Source organism: Strigops habroptila, chromosome 16 (genome assembly GCF_004027225.2).
Source record: "Strigops habroptila isolate Jane chromosome 16, bStrHab1.2.pri, whole genome shotgun sequence".
NCBI lineage: Eukaryota > Metazoa > Chordata > Aves > Psittaciformes > Psittacidae > Strigops > Strigops habroptila.
The window spans coordinates 4,027,464-4,044,170 of record NC_044292.2 but is presented as its reverse complement, the minus strand read 5'-3'; the positions used below and the strand labels follow the sequence as shown (position 1 = coordinate 4,044,170).

At 45.5% G+C, this 16,707-nt stretch overlaps 3 protein-coding genes across 4 annotated transcripts in view; 2 read left to right on the top strand and 1 right to left on the bottom strand.

The window, feature by feature from the left end:
- Positions 1-771: 771 nt before the first annotated feature.
- Positions 772-4,272, top strand: CENPS (centromere protein S). Its single transcript, XM_030507815.1, has 5 exons — positions 772-902; positions 1,448-1,571; positions 1,932-1,965; positions 2,597-2,663; positions 3,691-4,272. Exons 1-5 carry the CDS (start codon positions 792-794, stop codon positions 3,838-3,840), a joined length of 486 nt encoding a protein of 161 aa, XP_030363675.1. The 5' UTR covers positions 772-791; the 3' UTR covers positions 3,841-4,272.
- A 1,474-nt stretch (positions 4,273-5,746) lies between these two features.
- DFFA (DNA fragmentation factor subunit alpha) lies at positions 5,747-9,809 on the bottom strand. The gene is made up of 6 exons (XM_030507637.1): positions 9,629-9,809; positions 8,951-9,112; positions 8,705-8,835; positions 7,939-8,128; positions 7,401-7,555; positions 5,747-6,691 (listed from the first exon to the last, which is right to left on the bottom strand). The coding sequence occupies exons 1-6, from the start codon at positions 9,723-9,725 to the stop codon at positions 6,488-6,490; spliced, it is 939 nt and encodes a 312-aa protein (XP_030363497.1). The 5' UTR covers positions 9,726-9,809; the 3' UTR covers positions 5,747-6,487.
- A 409-nt stretch (positions 9,810-10,218) lies between these two features.
- The window catches only part of PEX14 (peroxisomal biogenesis factor 14), a 76,662-nt gene continuing 70,173 nt past the window's right edge, over positions 10,219-16,707 (top strand). The window contains exon 1 of one of the 2 annotated variants that reach the window (XM_030507636.1): positions 10,219-10,550. In XM_030507636.1, the coding sequence (XP_030363496.1) occupies positions 10,515-10,550 (36 nt within the window). In that variant the 5' untranslated portion in view covers positions 10,219-10,514. The remainder of the gene's footprint in view (positions 10,551-16,707) is intronic. The other variant, XM_030507635.1, reaches the window with a different exon arrangement.

Below are 16,707 nucleotides of genomic sequence, written 5' to 3'. Positions count from 1 at the left end.
ACTGTTGCAGTAACTGATAAAGTGGAGACAGGCAGGCAGCACGGTAACACTACACAAGATTCCAGGGAAGTAAAGACCTTTTTTGGTTGCTATTAACGATGAATTCCTGGGCATTCACCTGCACAGTCTTTCACACTGTGAGCTCTGTTTGTTCTCCGTTACGGAGCGGGGTAGATCATGGAGAAACTCGAATGCAGGTCAAGATACTCCTGTCACCAGCCAGTCTCCCTCCAACTGGTGTTCCCAGTTTTAAGCTCTTACATAAACTATTGTCTTAGCTGTGTGCTTGCGCTCTTTTTCCCTAATCTCCCTGCTTCTTTGCCTCCTCTTCCCATGGGGCAATTAAAGATACCATGCAAAATTGGCTGTATTTTATATCCTCTTCCTGCAATGCCTCTACCAGTCATCTTCAGGGCTTCTGAATATTCACCAGGGTGCTTAATTTCTGATCTAAATCTACCTTCTTTCAGTTTAAAACCATTCATTCCTCTTTTATTTTCCTCATAACCTCTCAAGTGTCAAATCTTGTGCTGTGCACTGATTATTATGTTATTTTTTTGCTTTATTTATTTCTCTTAAGACAGCTACTTAGTTATTGCCTGAATACCTCTATAATTAGCAGAAGGTTAAAGTTAAAGCAGCTTTTCTGCAGATTGTGTTGTAAGATTTAGGAATTCTATCAAATAAATGTGTGACAAATTGCGGGCGATAACGATAGCTGGAAGGACACGAACATCCATAGAGCGCCTCCCTCAGGGCGGCCCCTCAGCCGCCGGCCCGCCCGCCATGACATGGCGGCGGCGCAGCCCCGCCCCTCCGCGCTGGGCGGGAAACGCAGCCGGGCCGCTGAGGCCGGCGCCATGGAGGCGGCGGGCGGCGAGGAGCGGTTCCTGCTCGCTCAGGTACGATGGGGCTGGTGACCCGGCCCCGCAGCCCCGGCCGCGCTCCTGCCGTGCCGGGGCTGGCCCCAGCGCCGCCCGGGAACGGCCCGGCCGGGACAAGATGGAGCCAGGGGGATGTAAAGAGGCATGGGGGGGGGGAGTATGAGCCATTGAACTGTAAATGCGCTGTTCTGGGGTGCGTTGGGGTCCGCAAACAATCGCTTATCATAGAATCCCAGACTGATTTGTGTTGGAAGGGCCCTTAAAGCTCCTCCAGTTCCAACCCCCTGCCACAGGCAGGGACATGTTCCACTAGAGCAGGTTGCTCCAAGCCCCTGTGTCCAACCTGGCCTTGAACACTGCCAGGGATGGGGCAGCCACAGCTTCTCTGGGCACCTTGTGCCAGCGCCTCAGCACCCTCACAGGGAAGGGCTTCTGCCTAAGAGCTCATCTCAATCTCCCCTCTGGCACCTTTTTGCGTCCTTTTCAAAAGTTTTAATGATTTACACAAGAGCCAGTGTCTCAGCCTGCAGAGAACTGACCTGTGCTGCCTTGGATCCTTTCAGAGGCTGAAGGCTGCGGTTCACTACACTGTTGGCTGCCTGTGTGAGGAGGTTGCAGAAGAGAGAGACGTGCAATTCAGCAAACAAACCATTGCAGCTATTACAGAGATCACCTTCAGGCAGTGTGGTACCGACGTTTGCATATTATCTATTTGTTCAAGAGCAATTACTGGAGAAACAATGCTTTAAAAACATAGCACTGGAGCTCGGCATTGCTGGTGCACTGTTTCTTGAATTAAATCTTTAAAAATGTGAGAAATAGTAACTATTTTTTAGACCTGGAAAAAGTATTTAAATGGATGTGGAAATACCGTGTGGGCCCCCTGCCTGTGCAACAGAGTGGCATGTAATAACAAGTTATGGTCACTTCGCATCACTAACTTGGATAATTTGTAGTTAACACCTTTGTAACAGCTAGAACTGTGTCATTTATCAATTCCTACTCAGAGTTAGCCTTTTAAAATATGTGGTGTCTTTGTTTCTCCAGAGACCTTTGCAAAAGACCTTGAAGTGTTTGCAAGGTAGGTACTGGAACACTTGATTGTTACAAAGGCTTTATCTTTTGTGTTCAGCTCCAATTACCAGATAATCTTTCAAATATATCTTGTAATTCAAATTTTGAAAGGTTCTGTTGGCTGATAAATAGTGGCTGTGAAGTTAGGAGATAGATATTCCCTTGTAGGTTCTTCCCGATCCTGGAAGTTCGTTTATGTGGTACAAGTGACTGTTTAGACTAATGACTGTATCTAATTGTTAAAGGCATTGATACATAGCAGTACTGGATGGTTTGGGAGTGACAGATGCTTACTAGCACGCCTGTGTTTCATCCGGTTGCTCCAAGGAGGTAAGGGAATGTTTTAAGGAGTCAAAACTTAAGTTAGTGAGCTACTGGCAAGTTAAGAGGGAACGGACTAGTGTTGCTTGAAGTTCTGGTTGCTAAATCCCATGGTTTTTACACAGGAAGTGTGGGAATTTAGATGTCCACGTACAAACGTGTAAAACAGGTTTTTGCATGTTATAGTTGGAAAAGATAGGCATGTTTGGTTTACTGGGTCCCTATCAAGCCCTTTTAGTGTTCTGAATTAGATGCTGTATGGCCTCTTACAATCGCTGTGGGCAAAAACATTAAGGGGTATTTTTAATTTTATGCAGGCATGCAAAACGAAGCACAGTCACTATAGAAGATGTGAAGCTTTTGGCTAGAAGGAGCAGTTCTTTGGTGAGCTTCATTGTATTTTCTGTCTTGCACTATGCTTAAACCAATTGGTTAGTTCCTAAGAGCATTTAAATGAAGGCTATAGATGATGAAGCAACTGTTGCTTAAGCAATTTCACTGGCTTATTGATGATGATGGGCACAATCCAGTATTTTTAACTTTTGATCTTATTTTGCTTCATGATACTGCCTCACAGATCTGGTTGCAATTTAAGCAGCGATGTTCTGGTTGCAACAGGGCTGCTGAGGTTCCAACTACAGAAGTGCAACAAACAGATGCATTACAGCATTGTCGGTCTTGGAAGTAATTCAGTTGGGTTTTTTCCTAATCTTGTGTTCCTGTTTTTTTAGCCTAAGGTCAGGAAAACCTTTAGTATTTACAGTAAATAATTTAGTATTTAGGCACCTTGAGGTGCCATGTCTCCTAACATTAATACAGGGATGATTCACTTTATTGTATTCTCTCACGTGCTGCTCTGTATGATGTTCATTGACTTAAATTCACTAATCTGTTATGACATACCTGTAAGTCCTTCCATGAAGAAGACTACTTCCAATACTAATTTTAAATTTGTGTGAGGAGAGTTTTTCGTTCCATATGTGATTTGAACTATACAACATGAACTTCCTTGAGAAGGTACAGTAAAAGCTGGAGCTGAATCTTGTGTTCCTAACTATCATGTGCTCTTTGTGTCAAGTGGGTGCACAGGAATCTTGCAGTGTTTCTGTACTCGGGTTATATCTTGGCAAACTACAACTCTTGAGTAACTGCTAATGTTGCTCTCTTGGTTCTAGACATGGATGTATCATACATTTATAAATCCTTGCCAGGGCATTTCAGTATTTGAGGATGTCCAGCTTAGACTCAGGGCTTTGTGAAAGAATTAAAACTAATTGATGTTTGTCAGCCTTTTTGGAGCCTGTCTTTTTTGGAGTAAGAATTTGCCCTGTTAGTTTCTCTTTAATGTTTCTAAGTTCTCTGGAATAAATGAACTTCCTCACTAGGTGACTGATTAGTTTACTGTTCTCAGCTCAGGTATATCACCGAGAAGAGTGAAGAGCTCGCGTTAAGTAACATGGAGCAAAAGGAGAAGAAAAAGAAGTCCAATGCAGTTAAGGAACGGAGAACTGGGGAACATGAAGCAGCTGTAACTGAAAGTGAAGATTTCAACATGGCATGACTTACCTTTCAAGTAATGTCTCTGGTCATTTTCTCTTACTATCCTAGAGGGACCAGCTAGCCTACTAGAGATTCCTCTTGCAGGTTAGCAATGGTAATGAATGTTTAGGCTTTTAGGTGAACATGATTAGTGGGATTTTTTTTTTTCTGTTGTTCCAAACCTGGAAAGTCTGTCAGAATTCAGTGAAGTTTATAGCCAAAATGCCTTAACTGCTCACAAAAAGGTAAATTACTGTTATTAAAAAGAAAATCCTTTAAAGCAGAACATTCTCACTGACCAGAATACCTCAGTATGTGCAATGCTCTCCATGCTTCTACTTAGTTTCTCCAGTAATTGATTTCTTGTTTCCATTTTTGATATTTTTGTTTAATAGCTGTATCTCTTACTTGTCTTGACAATTAAAACATGTTTTGTGCCATTTTTCACCTGTGACTCTGCTGGTGGACTTTGCTTTCAGTAAGTTTCATTACATTTCTAACTTTACTATGATAACGTGTCTCCAGAGTGGTGGTCAGAAATGTATCTCCATTGTCCTCTGCAGGACTGACAGAGCCTTACCAAGCGCTGCTGATGCAAAAGCAGAAAAGCAGCAGATTTCAAAACCTAAGGTGTTAGACAGATATAGCCAAGTGAAATGAGAAGGCTGCTTAAGCTGTTGTGTGGGCAAACTATCAAGCAAGTATATGCTCACCAAGGATAGTCTAAAATATGCATAAGATATGAAACCCCTCCATTTGTTTTTCCCTTAAGGCTAGATTGGAAGGACCATCGCTGCCTTCCTACAGGAATGATCAGCATGGTCTCTGTGACTCCATCTCAGTGTTTGTCTGGAAATAGGTGAGTTGAATATTCCCAATACATACAGGATTGAAGTAATTATGCTACCTGCTATTTTAAGTAGATGTGAAAAAGCCACAGGTAAAACACTTCTTTCCTCTTGTACAGCTTAAGGAATAGAACTTCAATTGCCAAGTTGAGCTTGAAAGAAGCAAAAGCATTGCAGCTTTGAGCAAGACTGAAAAACTGGTTCATAATGGAGAGAGTGGTGATCACAAGCTGAGACATAAACTCACAGAAAAAGTGTGCTGACAGCTAGGCTGCTCACTGCATGCTGTTTCAATTGGTGGGCAGTGTAATCAGCTTTGAGTGTGACAGAGCATGCCTCCAAAGTTCTGTTAATGCACAGCCATCTACGCTGTTTCAGAAAGACTTGAACAGAAGCGTGTAATAAGTAACTATTTAAAGCAGCAGGAAACCTTTTTACCTGCCATAGCTTATAATGGTACAAGCCAGAAGGGTATAATATAAAAAGCCATTGCTTTAGCAAAACAAACTGACCAAAAAGTTGACTGCAAGCTTCCTCATTAAGTCCAGTCATTTCCCATGGGTAGCTTCACCTGAAGTCACCCTGAGTGTTTCTGCTTACCTGCTCAAAGGCATTAAATATTTATTAGTTACCCTGGCAGTTTAATTTTGAGTGTGCCGTAATTCAACTGGAATGTCTACATGCAATGGTTTCATCTTAATGCCCTGCTGTAGGAATACTCATCAGCTGGCATCCAGTAGCATTTCAGGTTATGTTAAATCATACCTTTTTGCGTGGGGGTTTGCATGATACCGGAAAACACTTGTTTTCCAGTAGAACTTCCACCAAAGTTTCAGCTCACTTTTCAGATTTTTTTTTCATTGACATCAATTCTCACAATAGAACAGATTGTGCCAAGTGAGAGCTCTGGTGCAGTGTCATCAGTATGAACATGCATGCTACCTAAACACTTTGGACAGGTTAAATACAGAGTACTTCTGTATTTAACTCCTTCTTCTTCTAGCCTTAAGGCAATACTGTACTTAACAGCACCTTCTTTAACCATAGCAGCTGGTGGAAATACCAAACCTAGTCCAACAGTAAGGTATAAAGGTTTTAATGGTATTAGAAAGACTTTAACAAATTTAAAAATAAGCCAGTTAATACAAAGGCATCAGGATACTTACACTAATGATTAGGAGAGTAATACAGGCAGACCAAAACCAAGTCTTCTGCCCCACAGCCTTACAAAGCAAGTATTTCCACCTTTGCTGTGTTTTACAAGTTAGTGCTTACACGGCACCCAGGAGGCCAGAGCTCCTTACAGAAAAAGCACAGAAGTTAAAAGACTTTGAACTGACTTTAGCTGATGCAATGAGCAAGAGAATTCAAGTTCCTGGATCCCAGGCTGGAGCTTAAAGCCAGAGAGCAGCTGGCTAACCCCTCTGCCCTGTTCATTAACTGCCTTGAAGTGTCTTCACCAGAGGTCTTCCATCCTTTCCACTGGAAATGGCAGAAGGACAAAGAAAGCAAACTGCTCGTGGCTTCAAAAGCCAGATCCATCATTATCAGATGGAAGCTGCTGGCTCCCAATCAGGTATTCAAAGCTGATCTCCTACATGCTGTGTTTAGCAATCCCATTGTTCTAGTTTTCTGCAAAAAGTCAAAATCCCTTTGGTTACACATGATTTGAATCATCACAGGAGTTTAAGCCTCAGGACAATGTCCAGATTTTAGTTGGCTATGACCACAGCATGACCAGCAGACTATGGCTCCCAGGACACGTCTTTGCTTGTATTGATTCTAATACAAAAAAGAAAAGATTGCAAGCAGCACCACAGTCTATTTTTTACGTTTTGAACTAACCCAGTCTCCCAAGGGTAGTGTTTTCTTGCCCTTTGATGTGCTCCTTAGGGAATGCAAAGTCTGCACTTGCTGTAGACGCTTGGAGAGCTCCTGATCACAGGCTTGCTGCAGAGCTTCAGCTTTCTGCTTGTCCCATCTCAGAGCTGAGGCCAGGGCTTGTGCATCTTCTTTCAAGACCAGCTATAGCAAGACAAGATATCCAACAGTCTTTTCTGCTGATGCTCCACCACTAACCCCTCAGCCCACATTCAGAGCAGCAGCAGAGACACCTGTTTAGTACTGGTATTTGGTACTGAGGATGTTCCCAGCTTTCATCATCTATCCCATGGGCTAGCAGGTTTTCAATATTCTAGCAACACCCAGAGCCTGAAGCTATAGTCAGATGTACAGAGGAAAAGAAGCAATTACTTAATTTCTACAGCAGGGAAAAGCAAGAGTAGCAAGTTCATAACATTAGAAAGAACACACTGAGTAATGATTAAAGTTTACTTAGACTTTTCCAAGCCCTGGGTTTATTTACATTGTTTTCTAAAATAAGGAGGTTTTTATTTTGGCTTGGGATGTATAAAAGATGCATCTGCATACAAAAAAAGGAACCCCAGCTTGCCTGTAAGACAGCTGAAGCACTGGCTGAGTAGGATTTGGCAGAGATCAAAACCAGAATTATTTTGTGGCTTTTCAGAGGACTTGGACTAGCGTCAGCTGGCTCTTACAGAGGAGCTCCAAGCAGGTCTAGTGTTACTGAGGAAGACAGATAGACTAAATCTCACTGCTTTGAGACTGAGATATATTGACATTAAAGCCTCCAGAAGCAAGGACAGCTTCTCCTATCACCTCTCTCTGCAGAGGGAGAGATTTGCCAGGCTATGGTAATGTCATTCTCACCCACCTCGAGATCTTGACTGTCCAAGCAGAGCTCTGGAGCAGGTTTCTCTTTCAGAGCAGCAAGGATCTGGTCACTGAGCACTGTTTTGGCTGAGGTGCTGGTACTGCTGGTACCCGTGTCAACCACATCCATCTCTTTTCTTGGTACAGCCTCAGATTCTGAAAAGCAGCAGAATCATTATAGCCAGTGACAAACACAGGACAGGAAGAATGGCCTGGACTTCTTTGGGATTAATGACATATGCATTCTATCTACATGCATCCTCTCACTTAGGAAATCCATAATGTTAAGGATGACTACATGACCTAAGCTTTTCTTCCAGTATTCTACTTTCAGACACTGTGAGGAATGTAACACTGCAGTGAGGGGAGGACTGCTCTCTCCCAGGCAGGGAATTCTTCCACTATACCAGCTATTACCTCGACCACAGTAATAGCTGTTAAGCAAGTGACTGACTGTAGGCCTTCGCTCTGCCTTATTCCACTCAACTATTTCAGGCATCTCGGAGAAGCTCCTTCTCTAGCATCCTAATGCTCCCTACCTGCTACTTTGCTTAAGATACTGTCTTCATTTTTCAAGGCCTTTAGGTAGAGTTCCAGGAGCTGTCTTGACTGGCGTTCTTCTTCTCGTCTGTCCAGCACTTGCTGCAGGGTGTCCTGCAACACTTGGATTTTGGTTTGACTTTGGGCAAGTTCTTCTGCCAGGTCTGCATGTGGTACATCAATAAGCACCTTAAAACAATGAGAGTGCTCCTGTTACAGGGATTGAGTAACTCATTCCATTACGCTGATTACAGAACAGACAGCAAGCCTCTACCTTCAGTAAACCCAGCATCTTTCACAAGGTCTCTTATCAAAGCAAGTCAGCCTAGTTAGGCTGTAAGAGCACTCCATCAGTCTCTACCAGAAGCCAAATGGCATCAAGGAAGGGGTGGATTTTTACCAAATCCTGGCAAAGTACCACTTCTTAGGAGTGCATGGGAATACACAAAGGAAAGTTGGCCTTCGGGAAGCTGGTTTTAAGGAAGGAGCCCGCCCCAGTTGCCATTTGGCCAAATCCTGGCTTTTTGCCCACCCACTGCCAGAATTGGAAAGACATGCTGTGAGGGACAACCAGTGATGAAGAGCATCCTCCTCAGACATTGGTGTTTCCTCTCAAGGAGAAATTTCACCCTAGCACCACAGCCAAACAGCAGCAGCTGAATCCAGCTTGAGATCTGGATTGCTTATTCTGTTCTTTGCCAGCTACTGAGATAAATAAATGGTGGGCAGAGACAAGGACAGGAATGAGAAGTTTTCCCACTGTACCTGGAGGTCTTCTTCAGACATCAAGATGATATTGGACAGGTCATCCTTCAGTTGCCTAGCCAGCTGCTTCCACTTCTCTACACCACTGTCCACTTCGTCCATAGACTTGGAGAGCCAGGTTGTTCCACTGTCTGACACAAGAGCCATCAGCTTCACGGGTCATTCCTGATCCACCTGAGACAGCCTGATTTCACCAGGTGTACTCCAATCCCCCTCCCCTTCCATGCTCCCTCAGCCACAGAGTACCTGAGCTTCTGCTGGACCATTTCTCATTCTTGGCCAGTGCCACAAACTTGGTATCGGGTGGCAAACACATAAAGTAATCTTCATCATCCACAATGGTGCCATCTTCTGCCAGTACTAAGGTGATGGGCTCCCTGTCCTTGTCAATAGCCAGAATGCCACTAGCTGCAAGACAGAGAAAATCCTTATAGTGAATATTAAATATGAAGCTGTGGCTGCCCCGTCCCTGGCAGTGTTCAAGGCCAGGCTGGATGGGGCTTGGAGTAACCTGCTCTAGTGGAAGGTGTTCCTGCTCATGGCAGGGGGTTGGAACTGGACAAGATTTAAGGTTCCTTCCAACCCAAACCACTCTGATTCTGTAATTCTGATAAATTTTTGATATATATTCTAATATATATATGTATTCTGATCTATGTGCTGCCGCTCTGTTACACCTGTCACAGGAGACAGGCAACTCCCGGCAATTCAGGACCTGTCTCCACACGGCGCTACACATCAGCACATACACACGACTTTCCCGTCCATAAATCCATATTCCCGATGCAAACCTCGGCAGGCGCGCTTCCCGCCGCTTGCTCCCACCTTCCTTCGCCCCCCGTGCGGAACCGCCCCCCACAGCCCCGCTCTCCCGCTGCCCCTTCTCCCGCTTCCCCCGGGTGCCCCAGCGGGGGTCCACCTCACCCTTGTCGCGCAGCTCCCGCAGGCAGGAGGCGGCCACGCCGTGCTGCTGCCGCCCGTCCCTCCGCCGCACCAGGCAGCGCTTCAGCGCCGCCGCCATAGCCGCATCCCCAACATCCCCCCGTCCCCGGCCGCGGGGCGCGACGGGACGGGCCGCGGGGAGCGCCGGGACGTGCGGGGCCCAGCGAGGGGCTGCGGCGTAGGCACCGCGCTGGGGAGCGGGGTTTGTCCTCTGGGCTCACCGTGCCTCCATAAAGGCGCTGTGGAGTAAAGCTACGGAAAGCCCAGCGTTGGCAGCGGTTTAATTCGGACTTGATGATGTTAAAGGTCTTTTTCACTCTAGTTGATTCTATGATTCTAACAGGACGAGTGTGCCCAGGTGCACTCCAGTAAAACATTCCCTTCTGAGCGGCGTGCGCCTGGAATTATCAATGGAAACGAGCAGTAAATCCCTATCGGAGTAGCCCCGGGGCGGCCACAGTGCAAGGTGTTCCTCAGGGCAGCCCCGCAGTGCTGGACTCGTGCTCCCTGCGCTTCCAGCCTCCTGGCAGCCGTGGGGTGGCGATGGGCGGCACCCGCCGTCACACCACCCAGGCCAGCGGGAAGCCCGGCAGGCTTCTCCAGGGAGGAACTCTCCCCTGGCAGGCAGGCCCGGAGGCGGCAGCGCACAGCGCCCCGCAGCCCCTGGCTTGCTCTGCTCGGTCCCCGCCCCGAGCCGCAGAGGCCGGTAACTCACGCCAAGAGTGGTTCTTCGTGGGAGCGCATCGGTGCCTCGGCGTTCGATTCGTTCTGCCTTGCAGCGCGAGCCGGTGGCGGGGCGCGGGTGGGGTAAACGGCGGTGAGGGCGTTGCATCGGTTGTTCGGGGATGGATTAGCCTGGCCTTGGAAGATGGCCTCCTCGGAGCAAGCGGAGCAGCCCAGCCAGGTGAGCGGGGCCGGCGCTCGGCCCGCTCCGCTCGGGCAGGGGGCGGCGGGGAACGGCCGGGCGGGACGGGGTGGGGCGAGGGCGCGGCCGCCCCATGGGGGAACGGGTGAGGGGAGAGACCGACGCGCCTGTATTCAACACACCCCCCCCCCCCAACACCCGCTCCGGTCCTCCCGGTGCCGCCGCCTCCCGCCGCGCCCAGCTGCCTCCCCCCCACCTCTCCGCCCGCGCGCGGCCTTGCCGCCGCCCGCGCGCGCCGCCCCCGCACCTGTCGTAACGGTCACTCGTGAGGGGGCGGCTCGCGCCGCCTCAGCCCCGGCGCCATGGGCCCGTCCCCGCCGCAGAGCGCAGCGGGGAGCGCGGTGCCCCGGCACGGCACGGCACGGCTTAGCGGCTCTCGGCGATGCGGTCACCCCAGTGCCCTGTGGCACCGGCCGAGCTGCGCGTCTGGCCGAGTCGGCTTTGTGGTTTGGCGTCCTGCCCTGTGCGGCACTGTGAGGTGATGCGGGGCAGGCTGCGCCGGGCAGCCAGGGCGGCTCTGGGGGGAAGAGATGGGCAGGCCGGGCCCCTTTCGGCTTAGGGTCTTTGAAATAAAGCAGTAAAGCATTTGAATAGGGAAAAAACCCACAAAAAAGTACAGTCAGGGAGAAAGAAGGCGATTTATGTGTCAGCTCTGTTCTGTAGAGTGCCAGTTAGACCAAAACGTTGTCTCTGCCTTGCAACTGTGAGGGAGAAAGATCCTTGAACCAACAGTGTAACAGGGCAAAGCAATGATGGATATAGTACAAGCATTGTCAAAAACTGAATGGGGAGGGTGAAAGAGAAACGTAAGTTTGCTGGCTTGAGTGTGCGCTCAAGAAATGTACTAAAACCTTTAGATATCTTTAAACTGTCACCTGAAATGAACAGGGGAGCCACAGGGAAGGAGGATGCAGTGTGTAGCATAGGTTTCCAGTCACCTGCACTGGCTTGCTCATGATGAGCGTAACTTGTGTTTCATTGCAAACTCTACCTGCCTCAGTGGCAGCGCTCTCATCGCACCAGTGTCTCTGGCAGACTCCTGAGTATGTCATACCAGTGGGATTTTGTAAAACCCTTTAGGTGGCTGCAGAGGACCTCCCTGCAGGCAGCAAGAGATGAAAGGTCTGGATATTCCAGCAACAGGGAGGAAAACAGAGCAAAGTCTGCTTTTATGCGCAGTCGTTCAGATCCAGCCATATTTGACTAAGTCGCTGCGAACTTCTCTGTTGATCCTTTCATTTTGGGCTGAGGAGGCTGAGTTTGCAGAGAACATGGTTGAACTAAACTGAAACAGAAGTGAATTACATGAAATTTATACTCTAAACAGCACAAATCTCCTAGGCTGTGAGAGGCCATGTTATCACACTCACAGTGGGCTTGCTGGGCGGTTTTGCATTGGCTGTGTGCTTTCATCAGTTGTAGTTTGAGGTGCAGGCATTATAGTCCATTCCTCATGCTTCCAGTGAGTGCTTTTGGAATGGGGAATCCTAAAACAAACCGTGACTGATCCATAAGCCACTTGGGCGGTCTACGAGGCAGCTGCCTAGAGGTTTCTGAGAAAGAAAGAAATCTGGTTAATTGGCAAATGAGGTTGCAGATTCTCTTGAGTGTGGATATCGTATTCTGCCATTGCACCCTTCTAAAAAATACATTTATTTAGTGGGGGTTTTTTACCTCAAAATAAGGCTTGATGTTTGGAAGTGGAAAAGTTGTGCTTTTTAATGAGCCTCATGAATGCAGCCAGAGCATCCCCCTTGGCTTTAAACTTAAGGACATGAATAAAGTCACTCTGTCACTGTCTCCATAGTGAAAAATGGGAATGGTAACTCTTGCTGTGTGTAACAGGGAAAGCTTTTCAGGCGTTGTCTGTGAAGAACATAGTGGAGTTAATGCTTGTGCTGCTTTCCAAATCGGGAAGAGTTTAAGATGAGGCAGGATACCTGGGCTGGAAAGTTAACTTTTCACCTCAGAGACTATTTGTGAGGGCTGTGCTGAGGAGGGAGGTGGTCTGAAGCCACTCTAGGTGACAGTGGTCAATTAACACCTTTCCTGCTGGATTCTGTCACACTGTATGTAAAAGTGCTGGCAAATTGGTTGCACCCCTTTTGGCTCCTGTCATGACTTCATTGGTGGCAGTTTGAAGGGCAGCTCTGGTGGTCTGCCTTGCTTCAGGTATGTGAGGTAATGCTGCAGTTCAGCTAAAGCATAACCACACTAACATCTACCCCCTCCACACATGCCCCAGGAGCAGCCCTGCTTGGATATTAACTTTCTTCCTTCCCCAGGTTGTGTGTAGACAGAGGGAGGTTCTGTCTGTCCAGGGCTGTTGGCGCCTACTCATGACAGATGTCCCCATCCTCACCACCTAGTATGTGTCTTAAACTGGTTGCACATTCCTCATCCAGAACTCTGGCTGAGAAGCTTCAGTGCTCTCAAATTCTCTTGGCTTGGGTGGGATTTGAGAGTCTTTCAGCTTTGGCCAGAAAAAAAGGGTGTCATTGAGAATATATAGCACAGTAGATGAAGTCTTAAGGGGACAATTTTGGAATAAAACCAATGAAAATGTCTTTATTAGTCTAGCAAAATGTAAGTGCCACTCTCATGCAACCACTGCGGTTTTGGCACTGTGAGCAACGTGCATAAAAAGTTGTCCCTGTTGCACACTAAATATTTAGAGAATTTCAAAAATATTTACTTTCTACCACTGAAAATGTTTATTTATTGTCAAGCATTCAACATAAGGCTGCGAGCAGTAGCCCTGCCTTGGTTAACATGTTTATGTTTGGGTCCTATCTTGTTTCCTGTTACAAATCTAGTTAGTTTAGATGCTAAAAGGGAGTGTCAGATATCTTTTGCTTTATTATCTGTTTTTCTTAGTTTAATTTTCTCATTCTCATGAATTAATATATTGCCTCAAGCAGTGTGGGGAGAGGGGGAGTATAACAGCTCAAATGAAATCATTTACATAGATAGAATTAGGCAATAAACACTTCTACCAGAGATTTAAAAATGCTCATTTTTGTTTAGAAATCATGTTTCTTGGGCCTTTAGCAATGTCTTTACTATAAAATATACAGAAAGAAAGATCCCATCACTCTTTTACTATCCCTTATAGTAAAAGAAAGGGAAGAGCAAGATAATGGTATAGCCTGTGAAGCAGAATAGCCGATTTTTCACAGGTATCAGTATTTCTTTGATGCTGAATGCTTGGACAGTGTATGTGGTAAGGCTTGGCTCAGCCAGCCAGCAACCCAGTCCTCTGGCATTCCATCTAGCCCTAACTCCCACTGGGAGAGAAATTGAAATTCTTTAACATTAATTGGCATAATAGTGGTGTGGGTTTAGATAAATATGTCTAAATTTTTCCAAGCTGCTCAGTTTTGGACACAAAATGATACCTAATTATCTGTACAGTTATGTGCAGAGGCTGAGAATTCCATAGCCTGGAAGTCAGGATGTAGCTGGTCTTGGAGTCATAAAAGGCTTGAAATTGTTAAAGTCAATGGCTGAACCATTGAGTTGGTACTAAACTGGTAGTACAGCCATGGAGGTCAGATAAGCAGAGTGGGTTCTGGATGTGGGATTCTTTTGTTTGTTTTATGACACTGGAAGGCTCACTATGCTAAAACCAGACTGCACAGTAATTTAATATAAGAGGCTGAGAAAGGAGAGATGACAAGGTAGGCAGAATGCATTGGTGTTCCAACATCTGTTATACTTGGTGATGTTCTCTTATGTGGTTTAGTGGGGAAGCAAGCAGAGTACTAAAGTCCAAATCTTACTTGTTTTCTTTCTAAAACTTCATTATTCCAACTTTGTATCAAGTCTACCATCTAGCTGCATTTTTTTCTTCATGTAAGGAAGTGGTTCAAGCAAATTTCAGAGATGTTGAAAGGTGCCTGATTTGTTGCTCCAGAGACTGAATTCCTTAGTTGCATTGCTACTCAGTATATAGGTAAATTTTCCTCACCACTTTCTTGTAGCTCTTTACTGTTAAGCCTCTGTATTCTCTGCCTTAAAGGATGGCTTTTTATGGTGAAGATAAATGTTCTCTGCACTATGATGTCCATTGTTTTCATTAAATACAGGATATTAGACAGCGATTGCATGGAAAGAATAGAATCCTCCCTGACTTATCTTGGAGTTAACATGTTCTGGGGAGTTACTGTCCCCTACTTTATAAGACTAGTTCTTTTGCTGTTACACTATGCCTTGTACTTGAAAATCTTGCTAGAAGGAAAATGCAGATCTCATTTAGAATATTGGTAGCTTTGGACAATGCAGACAAAGTACCATAGATTACCCGACTCATTGTACCTATGTCATTGGGTTATGTACAAGCACATATCAGAATTTCTGAGTATTTGTCTTCAGGATCAAGACTGTTACCTGTCAATATAATACATGTTTCTCACAGTAACCTTGGCTTCATTTCAAATCCTTCTTTGAGCAGTTTCCCAGGTTGGCTAGATTTTATGTGGAATGTTTATTGTCTTTGTCCATAAATACTGGTGCAGCTCCATAGGGCAGAACATACAAGCTCTGTTACTTGGCGTGCTCTGGGAATTTTCTGAGGATATGAATTCTGTGGTGGCTTTTCTTTCTTTGTACCTCCGTGACCTGTTTGCATCACACATCTGTAGTTTTTATCTTTTCAAAGTCAGCCTAAGTAGTTAAAATGCTTTGGATTTTCACTGAAACATGCTGCAGAAGAGTAAAACGTGTATTCTTAGAAAACACTTACCACAAGTGGCTTGATGGAACAATTCCATTAAATAGTAGTTAACAGTTGTAGGTACTTTATTGAAGTATTCAACAGAATTTTTTCTGTGCTGCTCTGCCTGCCTCTTCTAAGCAGTTCTGACCCTGTGCTAACTGAATTTGATGAATTTGACTTCAATGTGCTTTGAATCAGGCACCAGTATTTTAGAGTATGAGCCAGGGTGAGATACCTGTGTTAGTCCTGGGATTTAATAAAATAGAGCATATTCACCAAGTAAGTTTATCCACACCCAAACCAGGTTTGGTTAACTTACTAATAAATCATACAAGCTGTATTCTAGTGTTAATTCTCATGTGTTTCCATATTTTTGGAGGAGTGGATGGATCTTGAGACTGTTCATTATTTTTCTTTCATCCAGCTATAAAAGATTGGAAAGCAGAAATACTCTGCATATAAAAATGGGAAGCCAGTGACAGGGTTGAAGAGAGAAGTGCCCTTTTCTTGGTATCACATAGCGCTGTCTCCACTGCAGACAGAGCAAACAACATGACTACTAGGGAGGTGTTGAAGCTGATATTTGCAGTGCTCATGTCAAGTGAATTCTTAGTGGCTAAAATTATTACAGCTATACAATGAAGTAACAAAAATGATGGTGACTGCACATAAGGAGACTGAAGAGCCCAGCTGTGAGATCTTGGCTGGGGCCTGGTGATGATGCTTAGGTCTGGAAGCAGCTGAGCTGCAGTATAATTGAGTTTCTGGCACCCTCTTGTGGTAAATACCTATTTTTATCTATATTTTTTGAGTGTTCTGTAGATGGGGAAAAAAAGGTATTGAGATACTTTGAAGGTGTAGTGCGTTACATAAAAGTGATGAATAGAATTGGAGGACAGAAAGTCACTTAAGGACCTTGATGCTATCACTTAAAAGTTTTATCTTTCCCTATACTCAGTGAATAGAATCCCTTTTCTCTAACTGAGCCTCAAAACTTGACTTCATTACTAATCAAACTGCAGTTTTTTACCATTGAGGTGACCAGTATGTGTCACCTCTCCTAAGATAAAATAACCCACAGTGAAGGCAATATGGTTTAGACCATCTTAACATCAGGTGAATCCCATTTGACAGTAGATGGTTGACCAAGCTAAGTTTATTTTATGGTAAAACTTAGGTGTCCCTACCTTGGGAGAGCTGATACATGCCAGTCACACAAAGGAGATCGAACTGCTTTTTTGTTTTTTTTTCCTGGCAGTGAAGAAAAGCTCTGGGAGTAATTCTGTAAAACTTGGGACTATGCTAAAGTGTTGTGCCTCTTCTTGATGAATACAAGCAAAACTGCATGTGAGCCTGGAGAGTGGAAGCTCCTGAATCTTAAGTCTAGTCCAGTCTTTGGCTTGCTGGCCTGCTTTAATC